Raw genomic sequence first — 18761 nt, forward strand, 5'->3', positions numbered from 1 at the left:
GTTATTGATTTTGAATGGAAAATTTCCGTAAAAATTTGGAAAATTATATAATTTTTTTTTTATTTTTTATAAATTTTAACAAATTTCAATTATATTTAAATGTTAAAACAAGATTTTCACAAAAAATAAGAAAAAAATCACATGAAAAATTTTTATTATTGAATATTGAAAATTTTTTGATATATTTTTTAGAAATTTTAATTGAATAAACATGAAAACCGAAAGTTTTCATCAAAATTATATAAAAAATGAGCTGAAATTGCTGAAAAATTACATTTTTAGTTGAAATTTAGATGAAAAATCTTAAGTTGGTTAAATGAGAAAAATCAAAATTTTCAATAAATTTTCAGTTTGTCACATTTTAATTTAATATTTTCTTAAATTTAAATTAAAATTGGAAAATATATCAAATTTAAGAGATAAAATATAAAAAAATTTAAATAAAATTTCTTAAAAATTTTGTAAAATTAATTCAACATTTTTTAAATATTTTTCCGGTTTCATGATCGGTACAAAATTTTTGGGGTACTCTGTTCCGTATGACGTCTTTTCGATTGAAAACCGTAACTTCTGATTGGTTGATAGAGGTTCAATGACGTTCATTATGGAAATTTGAATTGGGATTAATGTCCTCATTTCTGAGTCACAAAAATTTTTTGTCCAATTTTTATTAATTTTTCGTTATTCATAATAAAATTACTTGAAAAATATTCAAAATTAGATAAAATTTAATTTTTTTTAAGTAAATTTTTTAATTATTTTCCTTTAAAAAATAATTTTTAACTAAATTTATTTAGAGACGAAACTCGAAATTTCTAGAGACTTCTAAAAGAGGCCAGAAATTGGTAGATTCTTTCAAAAACTCGTATGAGACGAATGAAATTGATAAATTCATTCCTCTTCTCACATGTGGATTTGTTGACATCGTTAGTTTTTACAATTTTTAAAGCATTTTCACTGAATTTTACTTAAAAAATATTCCTTAAAATGGGAGGAAAGGAGAAGAAAAAGATAAATTTTGATCTAATCAAGACAATCGACGATAATGAAGAAATTGCTGATTTATCTGAGGATTCCGATGTTGAAGTTGAAGTAAGTTTGAGTCATTTTCTCAAATAAATTTCTATTAAAAACTCTTAATTTCTCCTCAGTATCAACCATCAAAAGTAAAACAGAAGAAAAAAGTCGATTTTGATTCAAAATTCAAATTCGTCTCGTCAGTTTCGGAATACCAAAAAGACACTTGGGATGATTTGATGTCCTTTGTGAAGCACAAGAACCGCGGAAAAGTTACGGATAAAATTGCCAATGTTATCGCAAGTCGCAAGGAAGACAGCAAGAAAATCCTCGAAGAAGACGTCAAAGATGAAAAATCCGACGAAGAAATCGATTTATCGGATGACGAGCTGAAACACGATAATTTACGTGTGAAACAGAAAAAGGGCAAAACTAAAGTTGATTCGACAATCGAAGATGTTCTCGACAAAGATTTCTTCGAAGATGCGCCCCAATCGGATGACATCACGTCTTTTTATCAGATGAACTTGTCTCGTCCCTTGATGAGAGCAATTGGGCTTCTTGGTTACGTGCATCCGACGCCAATTCAGTGCGCAACGATTCCCGTGGCGCTCTTGGGTCGCGATATTTGTGGATGTGCAGCAACAGGTACGGGTAAAACGGCTTCTTATATGCTGCCGACGCTCGAAAGATTGTTGTATAAGCCGGTAACGACCGAAAGTGTCACGAGAGTGCTTGTTTTGGTCCCGACTCGTGAACTGGGAGCTCAAGTTTATCAAGTAACGAAGCAATTGTGTCAATTTACGAATATTGATATTGGAATGGCGATTGGAGGGTTGGATGTTAAGGCGCAGGAAGCTATTTTACGGAAGAATCCTGATGTAGTTATCGCTACTCCCGGCAGATTGATAGATCATATCAAGAATACGCCGAGTTTTACATTGGATTCTATTGAGGTAAGAATTTTTTTTCGAGAAAATTGGGTTGATTTTAATTTTTTTTTAACTTTTTGTCCCTTTATAATTTAAAAAGTCAAAAATTTAATTAAGAAATTGCAAAAAATGAAAAATTTCTCTGAAAATTATTTTTTTTTCAATATTAAACTAATTTTTTACGAGAAATAAGGTTTAATATAGGTTTCGCATTTAAAAAAATTATTCAAAAATTTTAAACATATTTTTTCGAAATTGTTTGATAAAAAATTTAATTTTAATTTTTTTAAAAGAAATATTTATTTTTAATTTTTTTTAATGAAAAATTTAATTTTTATTGTTTTCTGGATGGAAACTTTAATTTTTTGTGAAAATTTTAATTTGTTTGAAAAATGTTATCCATACAATGAAAAATTCCATGGAAAATTTAATTTTAATTTAATGAAAAACTTAATTTCAATTCTTTTGAAACTTTTAATTTTTTTTTGTTAAAAATTTTATTTATTTTAATTTTTTTATGATGTGTTTTATTTAATTCTTTTTTCATGGAATATTTTATTTAATTTTTTTTCATAATTTTTTTTTAAATTTCAAAAAATTTTTTTCATAAAAAAATTTGTTTTAATTTTTACATATAATTTTTAAAAAATTTTTTATTAATTATTTATTATTTTTTTAAATTCAGTTTAAAAAAAAAAAATCAAATTTTATTTTTATACGAAAATTTATAAAATAGTTTAAATTAATTAAATTTTTATAAAAAAAAAGTTTTTATAATCATACCTAATCAGAAAAAAATCAAATTTCGGGACAAAAAGTTAGAAATAAATTTAGTCTTCTTCAATTATTTTACGAAAATGATGAATTTTATCCTTGCGCTCTGATTCACGATTAAATTTGTGAAAAAGATGAGACATTTGGACCTTCTTTTACTGTGTAAAAGGAGGCTGATTCAAATTTTACTCAAAATTCCTTCAAAAAATTTTTTGTTCTTTCCTAATTTCAATTAATTTCTCTTCAAGGTCCTCATCCTCGACGAAGCTGATCGTATGTTGGACGAATATTTCGCCGCCCAAATGAAAGAAATCATCAAAAGTTGCTCCCCAACGCGTCAAACGATGCTTTTTTCCGCTACAATGACAGACGAAGTCAAAGATCTCGTTGCTGTCTCTTTAACGAAACCCGTAAAAATCTTCGTGAACAACAACCAAACCGTTGCCTTCAACTTACGCCAAGAATTCATCCGCATCCGTGAAGATCGCGAAGACGATCGCGAACCAATTCTCGCTGCGCTTGTTTGTCGTACGTTCCACGATCATTGCATGGTTTTCGTGCAAACCAAAAAAGCCGCGCATCGTCTCCGAATCCTTCTTGGCTTGTTAGGATTAAAATCAGGAGAGCTTCACGGCGACTTGACCCAACAACAGCGTCTCGAATCTTTGCGACAATTCAAAGACGAGCAAATTGACATCTTGATAGCGACTGATGTAGCTGCCCGTGGCTTGGATATTTCCGGCGTAAAGACAGTTATCAACTTTGTGATGCCAATTTCCGTCGAGCATTACATCCATCGTGTCGGGCGTACTGCTCGTGCAGGCAAAGCGGGTATTTCGGTGTCCTTGGCAGGCGAAACTGAACGCAAAATGGTCAAAGAAATCATCAAACGTGCCACGAACCCGGTAAAAAATCGCATAATTCCCTCAGAAATTGTCGAAAAATACCGCAAAAAAGTCCAAGCCTTGGAACCGGAAATCGAAAAAGTCTTGGAAGAGGAAAAAGCGGAAAAAATGTTGGCACAAGCGGAACAACAACTCAACAAAACGGAGAAAAAACTGAAAGAAGAACTCGAAGCTGGCAAGAAAAACGCTCAACAAACTGTCCCGCGTCAATGGTTCCAATCGCACAAAGAACGAATGCTGGAAAAGGAACGTCTTTCGCTCAAAACTGACGAAGATGAAGACCAAACGAACGGAAAACCCAAGAAAAAGAACGACAAAAAGCCGGCGAGCAAGAAACGAAAACGCGACGACGACGGAAGCGACTTGGAAGACAACTTTTTCAAGAAACGCAAGCAACAAGGAGCTCCCATGAAGAAGTCAAAGCCATCAAAAACTAATTCAGATGCCGGAAAAACGCCAAAAGAGCTCGCAAAAGAACGCGCTCAGAAGGAATTGGAAATGGCGTCACTCACGAGAGCGAAATTAATGAAGTGCAAACACAAAGTTCGACGATTAAAAGCAGTTGTCGATGAAATTCCGAACGAAAACTCATCAAAGAAGAAAAATTTCAAGAGAAAATCCAAATTTGCGATGGATTTGGCAGACACAAGTCAGAAAAATGTGAAGAAATTGAGGTAAAATTTTAAAAATTTAATTTTTTTACGAAAATTTTTAACAAAAAAATATTTTTTTTTAGATACGACGCCAATAAACAGAAGAAAATCGACGAAAAAGTCACAAAATTGAGTAAAGTAAAATTACAAAACAAGGCTGGCTTGAACAAGAAAAACAAAGGAAAGCATTTCGGAGCTCCAAAAGTCAAAAAAGACAAGTTCAAAGGCAAAAAGTGAAAAAAAAACCTTAAAAAATCAAAATATATTGGAAAAAATTAATCATTTTGGATGTAATTGCATCTGTAGAGCCGTTCCTTATCCAACATAATCCTCCGAAGCGACTTAATTTCAAGAAACATCTTTTGCGCGACACTTTTCACGTCACAATCGCACTTTGTAACGTCAAGTGTCTCCAATTTCCGGCAATTTTCCATGAGAATCATCAAACATCGCTTATTAAAATTCACGCAGGACTGCAACTCAAGAGTTTCTAACCCAGATATTGACTTTGCCAGCGCCTCTGTCTCTTGTTCCCTCATGGAATTACTTTTCGAGAGATTTATTGACTCAATTGTGGGACATTTTTTGCCGAGAGACTTGAAAATTTGTGCTGTCATGTGGTTGCCTTGAACGCTCAAGTGCTTCAACTTCTTGAATTCCAAGGCGAGGTAGGATTTTTCGGTTATTTTCTTGCAAAAATCGATGCACAGCACTTCGAGTTCAGTCAATGCGTTAATTGATAAATTTTTGGTCGAAGAAATTTCTTCTTCGTCGATAGATTTTCGCTTTTTAAGCGATTTTGAGGATTTTATACCCAAAATTCCCGCATCCGAGATTTGAGTGTTGCTTAATTTCAGTTCTTCGAGCTTTTTTAGTTGAAAAATGAACGGTAAGGCTTCGTCGTCGATGATGGCAGCATCGAGATTCAGTAGTCTGAGGTTCGGAAAACATTCGCAAAGGCGTTGCACGAGAGGAATTTCGAAGCTGACACAAGCGTCGATTAAGGAAAGTTCCTTTAAATTTGGATTTGGCTTCAGTTTGTAGTCAAATTCTTCTTCTTCGGAATTTTTTAATTGATTTTCGTTGCATTTTCGACGTCTTTTGGTGCCTTCAGCCAATCTTTTTCGTCGTTGAATGTCTTCTTTGAGTCCTTCTTCGTCGTAAAACTCAAATCCGCCGATGCCAAGCGACTGTAACTTTGGCACATTATTAAATTCAGCAAATCCATCGAATGCTGGGCCATTCACGATGGCGATTTCTTTCAACTTTGGCATATGTTTGAATGATCTACTAACCGAAAATGACCCATTTACTGTTAAATATTGCAATTCTGACTGCGTACAAAGAAAATCCGTGAATTCCTTGGAAGTCGCCTTATTGATGATGTGATCAAAAGCCTTCAATTTCAAGTCTTTGATGGCAAGAAGTCGCTGTACGACGGTTTTATTCACGGGACGAGCATGATCACAAATGTGCAATCCCTTCACTTTGCTCCCGTAACGCTCGAGAAAGTAAAAAATCTTCTCATAAGCTGCCGGGGGAATCGGAGCTCGTTTCGAATAAAAATCAAAATCGATATTTTTCAGGTTTGGCATCTCATCGAGCCATGGTTCGAATTCCAAAGTATCGACACAAACTTCAGAAAAGTATAAATTCAGCTCTTGAACGCCTTTTAAATGGGCAAAAACGGTTTTTCGCTCTTCTTCAGTCAATTTTTTCATGAAATCGTTGCAAAGATGTAACGAACAGATGATACTCAATGTCTTCAGCTTCGGTGTGTAAAGTAATAACTTCAAGAAATTCCCTCCCGGCAAATCTGGCGTACGAAATTTGTAGTCAAAAGTGAGTTCGGTGATACTTTCGCTCCAACGCGACCAAAAATCCGGATCAATTTTGACAAATTTGGCATTTTCGAAGTAAATGTTGCTGAATAAACGGTCACTTTTGGCGAAAAGAGACAAACATGAGTCCTCATCACTGCCGATAGAGACAAAATTGAAACATAATTTGAATCTTTTGAGGATTTTTGGTTCTTGAGTTGCTTGAAGGTACTGTTTGCATACGAGAGAGCAATTTTTGAGGTCATCAAAGTCTTCTAAATATTGAAAAAGATGAATTAGGGCCTGAAAATTAAAAGAAAATTGAGTTAAATTTAAATTTTTTGAAGAAATTTTTAAAAATTTACGTCGATTGTTAACATTGGAGTGTCTTGTGTGATGATTTCAGTCATTTTTATGTTGAATTTTCGACTTGATGATGAGTTTTTGTGATAAAATTAATTTTTAAAGGTCTTTTTTTGACTTTTTATTTTAAAAAAATTATGAAAAATTAAGTTTTTCATTTAAAAATCGCAAAAAATTTATAGAATAAACGTTGTTTGCTTCAAATTTAATATTTATGCCCAGCATAAAATACAAAAACGCAAAAATTTCGACCCCATGCAAAAACAGAGATCGATTATTTCACAGCAGCAAGACGTCATATTTTCATTTTCGCCGATTTTAATTGAAAAAAGTGCTTTTAATTCACCAAATTTACTTCATTTTATAGTTTTTTTTTGTTCCAACTACTTAATTACCCGTTAATTTCATAAAAATGGCTGCATACTTGAGCAATTTGGTCAAATTCAGTGGACTTTCCAATGCTGTTTACAAAAATGGTACGTTTTAAATCTCATTTTTCCACATTTTTTACTGAAAATCAATGAAAATTCAATTTTTTCTTTGAAGTTTCTCAAAAAGATTCAAGAATTTTCGCTTGAAAATCGTTTTTCAGGTGAAAATTATCTAAAATCAAAAGTTTCGTAAGCGGGGTCAAAGTCCAGTTCCCTTTCCGTATTTTGTCTGAAGATTAATATCACGAAAGATAATCAAAATATTTATTTTTGTTTACAGCTGTAAGAGGAATTGGCACTTCGAGCGATCTTTGGACCCCTCGTCAAGCAAAGGTTGCTGACAAAACGGGCAAAAATATCGTCTTGGTCGATGGCGTAAGAACCCCATTCTTGATGTCAGGTACCCAATATTCGAAATTGATGCCTCATGAGTTGGCTCGTCATTCGTTGTTGTAAGTTTTTTGATTTTTTCTTAAAAATTTTTTTATAAAATTAATTTTTTTCTTTTTTTTCAGGGAATTATTGCGCAAAACGGGCGTAGATAAGGAATTAATCGACTACATTGTCTATGGCACGGTCATTCAAGAGGTCAAAACATCAAATATTGGTCGAGAAGCTGCCTTAAGTGCTGGATTTAGCAACAAAACGCCCGCTCATACCGTCACCATGGCTTGTATCTCTTCCAATCAAGCCATTACCACGGGAATTGGTCTCATCGCGACAGGCACTTATGATATTGTCGTTGCGGGCGGCGTTGAATTCATGTCTGACGTCCCAATTCGTCACAGTCGCAAGATGCGTTCGCTCATGTTGCGTGCCAGCAAAGCAAAAACCCCCATGCAACGCTTGCAACTTCTCGCCACGATCCGTCCTGACTTTTTTGCGCCCGAATTGCCTGCTGTCGCTGAATTTTCGAGCGGCGAAACGATGGGTCATTCCGCAGATCGACTTGCTGCTTCGTTCAAAGTTTCGCGTCAAGAACAAGACGATTACGCCTTGAGATCGCACACAAAAGCAAAAGAAGCGGAAACTGCGGGATATTTCACGGATTTGGTTCCCATGAAAGTCGCGAATGTCGATCAATTAGTTGACAAGGACAACGGCATCCGGGTTAGCACGAAGGAGCAATTGGCGAAATTGAAGCCAGCTTTTGTCAAACCACACGGAACAATCACAGCAGCAAATGCTTCTTTCCTCACAGACGGCGCTTCCGCTTGCATGATCATGACAGAGGCGAAAGCCAAGGAGCTCGGACTCAAACCAAAAGCCTATTTGCGTGACTTTTTGTACGTGTCGCAAGACCCAATTGATCAACTGCTCCTTGGACCTGCTTACGGTATCCCGAAAATCCTCAAAAAAGCGAATTTAACTGTTAAGGACGTCGATGCATGGGAAATTCACGAAGCCTTTGCCGGACAAATTTGTGCCAACTTGAAAGCCCTCGACTCGGATTGGTTCTGCAAAACGTATTTGGGATTAAACGAAAAGGTCGGAAGCATCGATTTGAGTAAATGGAACAACTGGGGAGGATCTCTCAGTATTGGGCATCCTTTTGCCGCTACAGGAGTTCGACTTTGCATGCATACCGTAAGTTTTTTTTCTGAAAATTTAAAAAAAAATAAAAATTTTATTTTTTTCTTCAGGCAAATCGTCTCGTACGTGAAAATGGGCAAGTTGGTGTCGTTGCCGCTTGTGCTGCAGGCGGTCAAGGTGTTGCAATGGTTCTCGAAAGACATCCCGATGCAACTGCCAACTAAGGAAAAAAATGCGTTTCGTAAATCACAATCAATCAACAGACTGAAGGGCGTTTAAAATATTTTTCTAAGTCACATCGGAAAAAAATATCGAAGTTTTCTCGAATGTGATTCAAATGTTATTTTGTTTTTGCAATCTTACTTTTAATAAAAAAAAAAAAAATTTAAGAATTTGTATGTGAAATTGATTTTTTATTTTTGAAAAATTTCTCTTAAATTTCAGATTTGAATTTTTTAAAATTAATTTTAATTTTTTTAAAATGGCATAAATTTTTGATATTAAAAAAAAATATAATTTTGAAGATAATATTATTTATTTTTAATATTTATTGAAGTATTTGAGAGAAAATTTTTAAAATTTAGACTTAATTTTTGATGAAAAAATTTTTTAATAATTTCTTATTCTTTGAAAATTTTTAAAAAAATATAGTTTGCAGGATTTTTAACTTTTTGAGCCTAATTTAGGTATAGAAAAAAAATTAAATATTCACAATTCTAAAATTATTAAAACTTATTATAAATATTTTTAAGTCTTTTTCTTATATTTTCGACCATTCATTTGGCTAAAAAAATTTTCCAATTAATTTTTTATATAAGGAATTTTTTAAAATTTTTTAAATTGCTAAATTTTAGACATTTGGTGACAAATTTTATCAAAACCTGCTTAAAATTGAAAAAATTAATTATTATTTTATATTTTAATTAATTTCTTTTTATTTTTTTTTATGCTTGGAATTTTTGAAAAATTTTTAAATTTTTAATTATTAACTTTATTTCCAAATTTAGTTAAAAACTGCTTCAAAAAAAAAAAAAATATAATAAACATTTTAAATTTTAATCTTTATATATATTTATATATATTTCTAAATTAATTTTAGTAAACTTTTTACTTTAAAATTGTCTGAAATTTTCAAAAATCCTATAAAAAAAGATGTAACATGAAACATTTTTTAAATTTGCCCTTACCTGTGGCTCATGACTGAATTTCCTCAATGCACGGTAACACGTATGAATTAGCAGACTCACAACTTTTCGGCGTTACTTCAAGTGCTCCGCTAGTTTTTCGCATTTTCTCAATGAAAATCCGCGTTGAAAATTCATGTTTTCACCCAAAAAAGCTCTTCAAGTGCTCGCTAAATTAATTTGTACAAAAAATGTGTCGCAAAACTTAAAGAAAATCATAAAAAATTGAAAAATAACGCGATGACCATTCAAAACACTTCGGGAAAACAGAAAAGAAAATAAAAGGAAAATGAGCATGTGTGTGTCAATTGCAGTGCAGAAAAATAATAGTAGTAAAAATATCGATTAATGAATTAAGAACAACACATTATCAATCAAGGTAATAATATTATGAAATAATTGTGAAAATAAAAAAAAATATTTTATAAAAAAAAATAAAAAGTTGCAAAAATGTAATTTTTTGGCAAATGCAAGCGAAAAAAATCACCCGAAATACATGTGAAGCGAATCTAATGAAAGAAAATTTTGTGTTTTCAATCAAAAAAGTTGGCGAAAAAAATTGTTGTTATTAATATTTATGAATCAGTTGGATTATGGGCGAGACTTGATGACATCTATTTATTTTTTGTACATCCAGGTGGGTGGATTTTCCAAAAAAAAAAATATTTTTTTAATTTTTTTCTAACATTAAAAAATTAATTTTCACACTTTTTTATGATTTTTTTAACGAATTTAATAAAAATTTAATTAAAAGCAAGGCGTCTCCATTGATTGAATAAAGAGGCTCGTCATTAAAACTCATGCTCATTCTCTCAGAAAAATTAAAAAAAAAATTCTCCCTCCTGCCTGAAGGAAAATAAATGCAAAATTTCTCCTATTTTTATCCACTCGCCGTTTGAAATCAAGTTCAAGGCCAAATAAAGTCATTTATTGATCATTGTACCATCTGATTCTTCTCTCACATTCGCAATAAATTGCCGTATTATTGTTGAAAACACGTTTTTTTCACTTCTTTCTTTCATTCTTGTTTTTTATTTCTTCCGTTTTATTTTTTTCCTTCTTTATATTAAAAAAGAAGAAGTCCCGCTCCCTTTCAATTTCGCTAAAAATCCGGTTTTTATTGAAAAAAAATCTATTTTTAACTCCAATAATGACGTTATATGCCGGTTGTAACCTAATATCATTAAAATAATGGAAAAAAAATTAATGGCATATCTCCGTAAAAAAAAACAAAAGAATTTTTTAACACATGACTCATGTAAGTCGTAAATTACAGCTGGACGACGAAACATTGTTGAAATATCAAAAGGCACGACTTTTTGTTTGTTTAGAAAATTCAGGCACGAATCGGGGCCAACTTGTCTGCAAAGGAAATAGGTCTAACCGTAACAAAGTTCAAAAGACGCGTGAAAAAAAATTGAGATGTGTCATTTTTTTCTTCTAATTATTAATAGAAATGTGAGAAAAAAATTGCGTAATGTAGAATTTCAGTCAAACACGTTTTAATATCGTCCGAGTAAATTCACATGTTTCTCAATACTTTTTTAATTTTACGCCTACAAGTCAAAATCTCAGCGGAATTATGAGGTAATAAAAATCGAGACGATTCCAATTGAAGTTTTCAGATCAAAAAATCGCACAATTGAGGAACAACAGGTGTTTCCGAAGAATCGATGATGATTTTTCTCTCTTAAATTGTTCTTTTGACGTCAATTTTGCCGCGTGCTTCCATTAATCTTGTTGCATTTGTCTCGATGAACTTGTTTTCCGGTAAATTTGTTGAATCTATAAAGCAATTTCCTGATATATTTTTCTTCAACAGTCACAGATATTTATTGTTTATTTTCATTTTATGTGTTTCTTTGTTTGTTTATATTTATCTATATGGAATTTTTTTCATGTGTTAATATCATTTACTGTCGTCATCGGAATAAATGAAATATTTATTATTGAGAAAAAAAATTTTTATTGATGGAAAATTTTTTAACAATTTTTTTTTTTTTTGTAAATAAATAATAGTATTTTTTTTTTTAAAATTAAATTAAAATTAAAAAAAAATAATTTTAGAAAAATTAAAAAATAAATTCAGAAATTTTTTTAAATATATTTTTTATTACCAAATTTATATTGTATTTACTTATTGACATTTCAATTTTTTTCATTTATTTATAGTTTGAATTTTTTATTAATTTAAATAATTAAATTTTTATTATTAAAATTTAAAATTAAATAATTTCTATTATTTTTTTAGTATTTTAATTTATTTATTTTTTTTCTATTTTTTTGTTTCAATTTAAAAAATTTTGACATTTGAAAAAAAAATATCACAAATTTCATAAATGTCAATTCAAAAAATTTCCGTTAAAAATTGAAAATAGTTTTTTTGCTAATTCAATTTTTTTAAATAATTTTTTTTCTAAAGAAATCTAAAAAATAATTAAATAGATATCATTCAAAGCCAAAATAAATCTTTTTTCTCATGAAATTGTTCTCAAAACTCATAAAATCCGATATTTCATGTTTTTCGCATTAAAAAATTACGTTCACAATATTTTTTCATGAATGACAAACTTTTCTGGCAACGTTTCCGCAAAATTTATAAGTGCAAAAAAATCATGGAACAACTTTTCGCTTTTATTTCTATGTAACTACAGTTCTGGACATTGTTAAAAATAAAATTTGACGAAATCTCAAGGCAACTAAGAGATTTATTTATCATTCATTCCATTAAAAATTTTTATAATTTTGGGTTCAAGAAAGTTTTTCTTTGGTACATGTTCTAAATCAATTTTTTTGTATGATTTATTCATAAAAGTTCATTGCCCGCCAAAATCGGTCATTTATTGTTTATAATTTTTTTATTGCAATAAGCAAAAAAAAATCGATTTATTTATGTGGAAAAATTCCAAGTAAAGAATGAGGTCAGGAAAAATCGAAAACAATAAATATTTGATACACTTTTTTTTGCTGAGCTTCATAAAAAATTCTTTTGACGATTTTTTGTAATGATTAATGACGTGCCTTCTAATGCCTTGTGATTAAAATTCAGTCCAAGGCTCCTTACAAAGTCTACTGAAAACAACAAAAAAACATCTCATTATGTGTTGTTTCGTGGCCTTGTTCTGCAAGCAAAAGAGAATAACATGTCACACGTAATTATAATAAATATTCGAGTTTTTTTTTCTCGTAAGGGAACAATTGTTGCATTAATTAACCGCCCTTTCTTCTGAGACAAAATAATAAAAATATTTTTTGATCAATTAATTTTCGTGAGTCAGTGAATTGTGTGCAGCGCCAGACAAGAGAAACGCATAAATTTTCGCGAAAACATGACATGAATCCGTCATTTTTGCACTTTTTCATGATTTATAGTAAATTTAAGTAATTTCATCAAACAACGAGACAGATAATTCATAACAATAAATAAAGTCGGGTCTATCAATATTTGAACGAAAAAATGGTATAATAATGGTGACAAGGCATTATTTGTCTCCTCTTTCTCTGGATTTTCGCAGGTGATCGACAAGTGTGCCTCATTATTATTTTTCAATATGAATATCAGATTACACTCTCATTTACGTAATTTGCTTTTAATCTAAGTGCGTATTATTTATTTTTTTCTAAGAAAGTCCTTAAAGAGGACATTTGAAGGTCTTTTCTTTAAAAGCACCCAAACAAGCAATTTAGGAGTTTGGTGTCTCGTGACAAATTCAAGCAGGACAGTTTATTACCTTCTTAGTTAGGCTAATTCAATTATTTAAAAAATTTCGATATTTCGAAATTAATAAATTATTTTGACTTTTAAATTAAATTTTGAAATAAATTAATAATTTAAATATTTTTTTTTAATAAAAACAAATAAATTAAACTTTTTAAATATTTTTTTTTAAATTTCACAAAATAGTAATTTAAACTCTTGTAAAAATTAAGAATAAAATATATAATTTTTTTAACTTATTTTAAATTTTTTTTTATTTTTTAATAATTTGATTTCAAAACTAATCTTTAAATAAAATAATAATTAAAATAAATATTTAAAAAAAACTAAAAAAATTAAATTTTTAAAAATGAAAATCTTGTAAAAATTAAAATATTAAAAAAAAATATTAATTTTTTAACTTATTTTAAATAAAATTATAATTTAATTAATTAATTTTAATTAATTTAATAAATAAACTTTAATTTAATTTTAAAGCTTTTAATAAAAATTCTTTAATTTCAAGTTTGAAAAAATTTTTCTGAAATTCTTGAAATATTATTTTTCATTTGTCAAATTAATACCAATTTTCATTATTTTCTATTTAAATTTAATTTTTAAAAATTAATTAAACTTAATTAATTAAATTTTAATCAATTAATTTAGAATTAAAAATTTAATTAATTAAATAAAGTTTAAAAAAAAATAAAATTATTTCCAAAAATTGTATTAGCCTCTTATCTATTGGTATCAAGTAAAATACCTAATGAAACGTGGATTCAATGTCATTGTCATAGGTCACGATACTCTTGATTTACCTGCGGATAACGTTTATTTGACCGATGGATGGACAGTTATTTAGTTGTACAATTTATCCTTGAAACTGTTTTTTTTAAGTACATAAATTCATGTTTAAGTTACCGTTAACAGACACTGTACAAACATGATGTTGAATGTTTTGTCGGGTAGTCGGACAACTGAAACGAAATCAAAAGTAATCGATACAGGTTTCTGAATTGTTAATGAAGAGAGGAAATGGAAGCAATAATGCGCATTTTGCTACATTTGAAATGCAAATTAAGAATGCGAAAGAAATTATTTTTTATAGCTTTTGAGAGAATCTTCCTTTTTTATTGTTTTATTTTATAGCTTTTTTATTTGATTTTTGTCAAGAAAAAAAATTAAACTGTTGATGGACTTCACAAGTATTGATTTTACGTGAAGTGTTGACATTTTGACAAAGTTCTCGTGGTACTTTGATAAATAAATGATAATTTTTGTTATTTGGTAAATATTTGTCACTTTTACTTGTTTGTCAAAGATATGTTCCAAATGTCAATAAATTGAAAGCTTCTGATATTTAATATCTTAATTTTTATGGAATTTTTTTTTTACTTTTTTTATAATTTTAAGGTGCTTGGTTTGGATTAATTGAAATAAATTTGATGAATTTACATATCTTCTTAATTTAAATTTTTATCGTTTTCGTATAATTTTTTTCCAAAATGAGTCAAATTTAACTGAAAATAAGCTGAAATAAGTTTACATTAATTTACATTTTTAATAAAAAAATTCTATTGGGGACAGAAATAATTTTTTTTCGATTTCAAAAAAAATTTTTGAATAAAAAGAATATGGAGTAAAATTTTTGTCGAATTAGAAAAAAATAAAAAATTTGAAACAAATAATCTCGCAAATAATTAAAAATTAAATTAAATAAAAATTTTATATTTTTGCATGAAATTTTAATAAAAAAAATTTTAATTTTTTTTTAAATTTTTTATTATTTTTGAATATTTAATTGAAAAAATGAATTTTGAATTTAAGAAATTATTTTTATTTTTACGAATTTATTTATTATATTTTATTTCTTGCCATTTATTTCAATTTATATAATTTACTAAAATTTTTAGATGTCAAAATTTCTCAAAACATTAATTTTGACCTAAATTTTAAAATTCTACTTAACCGATAAAAAATATATTTTATTTTATTGTTTCACCGTAATGAATTATTGATACCAAAAAAAAAAATTTTTTTTAAACTAAAAAAAAAACTAGAAATACCTCTTACGTCACAAATTTTTTTATGGAAAGTTGTATCTACAGAAAAATTCTGAAGAATTGTGACGCAGAAACTGGTTATCACGTTTCCAATTATTCATGAAGATGATGAGACGCGTATCATTAACATTCATCACACATAACAAAAGAAGTTCATTAACATCTTCGGTGCTCTCGTTATGTCGCTCCCATCGAAAAAATTGAAATTTTCGAAAACTTGACTCTTTTGGAATTCCGAACGACTTGTAAAGAGTCAGCTCAAATATTTGAGCAACAATTAATTGTTCAAACAGTTGACGTTGTTGACATACTCCCATCATCATCGCGCTTAAAATAAAATAACGAAATAAATGAACGTGTCTGGCGTTTATGGGAAATGACACACATGTGAGGTATTTTCAGTACATTTTCGTGTAGACTTGCAGGAAACGACCTTGAATAAAAAATGTAAATGATGAAAAAAACGTCATAAGGGAGTCAAATTCGCACCTATTAATTATCGAATGTGTTTATTTATTGTGCAAATTGTGAATTTTGCATGATCTGGTTTGCAATTGTTTGATTTCTATGAAAGTTCATGAGATCATATCACTCAAAAAGGCATAACAAAGTAAATTTTTCCATTCATCAAAAAGACATTTATTTGTCTTATCAACGACCCAACGATCACAAACAACGCAAAGGCAATATACTTAATTAAATATAAAGCATAAGAGAATCGTCTAGAGACTCACCTAGACATTGATAAGTTTTGCGTAGTTGTTGTCATGGCGCATAAATATCAGAGGCTCGTTCTGATGTCTCACTTAAAAAAAAAAGTTTTTGTTTCAGACAATTTAAAAAAAAAATCAGGGTCCGAAATTTAATGCTTTTACTTCAGAATAATTCGAAAAAAATTATTTTTACCTTTAAGTCAAGTTTTAAGTTTGTTAAGTTAATGTTTATTCTTAAGTTAAAATTTTAAGTTAATTCTTAAATCTTAAGTCAAATTTAAGTTTGTTAAGTTAATGTTTTATTCTTAAGTTAAAATTTTAATTTAATTTTTAAAGCTTAAGTTTTCAAATACTAATTGAATTTTGACTTATTTTATCTTAATTCTAGTATTTGAATCTTAAGTCAAAAGCAAAGCTACATAAATTTTTGACTTAAACTTGATTTAACAAAACCTTTGTGACTTAGACTTAAACCTAACTTAAAAAAAAAGGTTGATACAAGTCAAAAAAAAAATATAAATTTTCTAAAAAAAAATTTATAACTTAAGTCAATTAATGTCTTAAGTCAAACTTAAGTGACTTATACTCAAGCTTAAGTCTTATGTCAAATAATTTTGACTTAATAAGTAAAACTTAAAAAGCAAACCTGACCAAAAGTTTTTGATATTGACTTAATTTTCTTAATGGTTTTTAAGTTAAGTCAACTTTTTTAAGCCATTTTTACTTAAGTCGAGTATTAAGTCAAAAATTTTAAGTAAAAGTCAAAAAATTTTCTGCCCTGAAAAAAAAATCGAATAAATTATCAGTAAAAACGTCAAAATTTTTGTCAAAAGACAGATGTGAATACTTTGACGATCCTCTCTCTGTTTGCTCAAGTTCAAAAGCATGAGACTCGGAAACGTGAACTGAACCACACGACGACACATGTGTTGTTTGCCTTTTATCAAATGGATGGTTTTTTGATTGAATTCTCGCAATAAAATTAATAATTCAGGCAAATTAGTCAGTTAACTTGCATCGTTGATGATTTTTTTCACTGATGACGAACAATTATTTCTGATTATATCATTACAGAGGCGGCCGATAAGATAAAACCCCGATTGCTTCCTGAACAATTGCGAATTAAATTCTAGTGAAAAAAAAACGTAAACAAAGTTATAAACAAACAAGACCAAACATGTTGATAAAGATAAGGATGGTGCATGACAAGCAACAAAGCCTTCTGTCGTCATTAAGTTTATCGTGCCACAACCACAGTCAAGAGACGGGTGAATCTACTTCGAAAAAAAGCATGATAAAAAACAGCGGTTAGAAGACGTCTCTGGTCGTCTTGTGTGTAGATTTTTTATTTTAGAAGAGAAGAGCGTTTAAAGACGAGAGGCAAACACTCAGCAACAGTGTATGTAATAGGCATCAACGAACGCGGATCGTATACATAGTTGTTCTTTTTTTCTGATTGTAAGTATTATTACTTGTTGTAGCTATACAGATGTTTTAATTTTGACGCGATGATGAGGTCCATGTTGGAATGAATTAAAATTTAAGGTAACTTTTTCTCAATATTTTTTCACAATTTACTCATTGTTTTTTTTTATGACTTTGAGGATAAGACGAAGACTTGAAAGCAATTCAAAAGATCTGTAACAAAGCATTGAGATTCATTTTCTTCAGAGACAGCAGAAGATGTTGAGATCATGTTGAATGACACAGACTTACTTGATGTGAAGCAAAGAGTTTATTTTATCCAAAGCGACGAAAATTTTACTTCCAATGTATTTGACAACTAACATCAAAAAATTGGGCGAAATATCGCAACCCTTAGACCAAAACAAGACATATCGTACAACGAACAAGGATCAGTGTGGTACAAAGGTGTCAAAATATTCAATGAAATGTCAAGACTGTACGAAACTAACTGTGATAATATAAATGAATTCAAGAAAAATGCCCTGAAATACGTTAAAAGTATGAAACCTTTGAATATGTGATAAACTTAGCAAATTATTGAAAAATGGAATTAAAAAGATCGAAATTTTTCAGTTGAAAAATCATAAAAAAAATTTTGAGTTCAATTTGTTCAAAATTTACCAAATTTGAAAATCTTGGGATGATAGATTGAAACTGAAACCCAATATCTGCGATATAAGCTTGATATACACAGTATGAAACAGTAAGCTCGAAATAAGAGATCTAAAACTATGACAATAGCTGATTCTTCCATGGACTGACGTGATTTCAAGCTTGACAAAAAATTGGAAATCTAACAACTTTTGAGAAATTGGAAGATCAAGTTACAAAACTTTACTCAATGGGCTTCTAAAATGATCGCGTTATAGACTAAATTGACAAAATGGCGCACGAAATTGGTTTATAATACAATATCATAGAACTTGACCCTAATGATGGAATGTTCTTTGCTTAAATTCGATGGCGATGTTCAAGATTTAAAAGATTTAAGCCCTGAATTTATCAATTGGCTTATGAATTTGAAACTTTAAAAATGAACTGTTTCCTCTAAATAATACAATTTTTGAAGTCATGCGATAAATAAAGAACTTGACCCATCAAAATGACCCATCGACAACAGAATTAAGTTTAAAAATTCCTTCAAACTTGAAATATGAAATTCAAACAATAAAAAACTTTTCCTTAAGTTTTATCTTTAACAGATTAACA

General features: G+C 29.4%; 4 protein-coding genes across 4 annotated transcripts in view; 2 read left to right on the forward strand and 2 right to left on the reverse strand.

Annotated features, from left to right (window-relative positions):
* LOC134838266 (phospholipase A1 VesT1.02-like) overlaps positions 1 to 18761 on the reverse strand; it is a 218151-nt gene that overhangs the window by 130879 nt on the left and 68511 nt on the right. The window lies entirely within an intron of this gene.
* On the forward strand, positions 921 to 4560 carry LOC134834952 (probable ATP-dependent RNA helicase DDX27). Its single transcript, XM_063849789.1, has 4 exons — positions 921 to 1092; positions 1152 to 1973; positions 2972 to 4302; positions 4365 to 4560. Exons 1-4 carry the CDS (start codon positions 988 to 990, stop codon positions 4516 to 4518), a joined length of 2412 nt encoding a protein of 803 aa, XP_063705859.1. The 5' UTR covers positions 921 to 987; the 3' UTR covers positions 4519 to 4560.
* Positions 4552 to 6665, reverse strand: LOC134834961 (uncharacterized). The gene is made up of 2 exons (XM_063849800.1): positions 6467 to 6665; positions 4552 to 6404 (listed from the first exon to the last, which is right to left on the reverse strand). The coding sequence occupies exons 1-2, from the start codon at positions 6509 to 6511 to the stop codon at positions 4557 to 4559; spliced, it is 1893 nt and encodes a 630-aa protein (XP_063705870.1). The 5' UTR covers positions 6512 to 6665; the 3' UTR covers positions 4552 to 4556.
* Positions 6741 to 8825, forward strand: LOC134837082 (trifunctional enzyme subunit beta, mitochondrial). The gene is made up of 4 exons (XM_063852395.1): positions 6741 to 6940; positions 7176 to 7347; positions 7411 to 8482; positions 8539 to 8825. The coding sequence occupies exons 1-4, from the start codon at positions 6877 to 6879 to the stop codon at positions 8650 to 8652; spliced, it is 1422 nt and encodes a 473-aa protein (XP_063708465.1). The 5' UTR covers positions 6741 to 6876; the 3' UTR covers positions 8653 to 8825.

The sequence above is a fragment of the Culicoides brevitarsis genome, chromosome 1 (genome assembly GCF_036172545.1).
Source record: "Culicoides brevitarsis isolate CSIRO-B50_1 chromosome 1, AGI_CSIRO_Cbre_v1, whole genome shotgun sequence".
In the NCBI taxonomy this organism is placed as follows: domain Eukaryota; kingdom Metazoa; phylum Arthropoda; class Insecta; order Diptera; family Ceratopogonidae; genus Culicoides; species Culicoides brevitarsis.

Coding starts and splice junctions, on each gene's coding strand:
- LOC134834952 (XM_063849789.1), top strand. CDS start 988: ATGGGAGGAAAGGAGAAGAAAAAGATAAATTTTGATCTAATCAAGACA. Junction 1,974..2,971: donor TTACATTGGATTCTATTGAG/GTAAGAATTTTT, acceptor TTTCTCTTCAAG/GTCCTCATCCTCGACGAAGC. Junction 4,303..4,364: donor AAAAATGTGAAGAAATTGAG/GTAAAATTTTAA, acceptor ATTTTTTTTTAG/ATACGACGCCAATAAACAGA.
- LOC134834961 (XM_063849800.1), bottom strand. CDS start 6,511: ATGACTGAAATCATCACACAAGACACTCCAATGTTAACAATCGAC. Junction 6,405..6,466: donor CTCCAATGTTAACAATCGAC/GTAAATTTTTAA, acceptor TTTAATTTTCAG/GCCCTAATTCATCTTTTTCA.
- LOC134837082 (XM_063852395.1), top strand. CDS start 6,877: ATGGCTGCATACTTGAGCAATTTGGTCAAATTCAGTGGACTTTCCAAT. Junction 6,941..7,175: donor CAATGCTGTTTACAAAAATG/GTACGTTTTAAA, acceptor TTTTGTTTACAG/CTGTAAGAGGAATTGGCACT. Junction 8,483..8,538: donor TTCGACTTTGCATGCATACC/GTAAGTTTTTTT, acceptor TTTTTTCTTCAG/GCAAATCGTCTCGTACGTGA.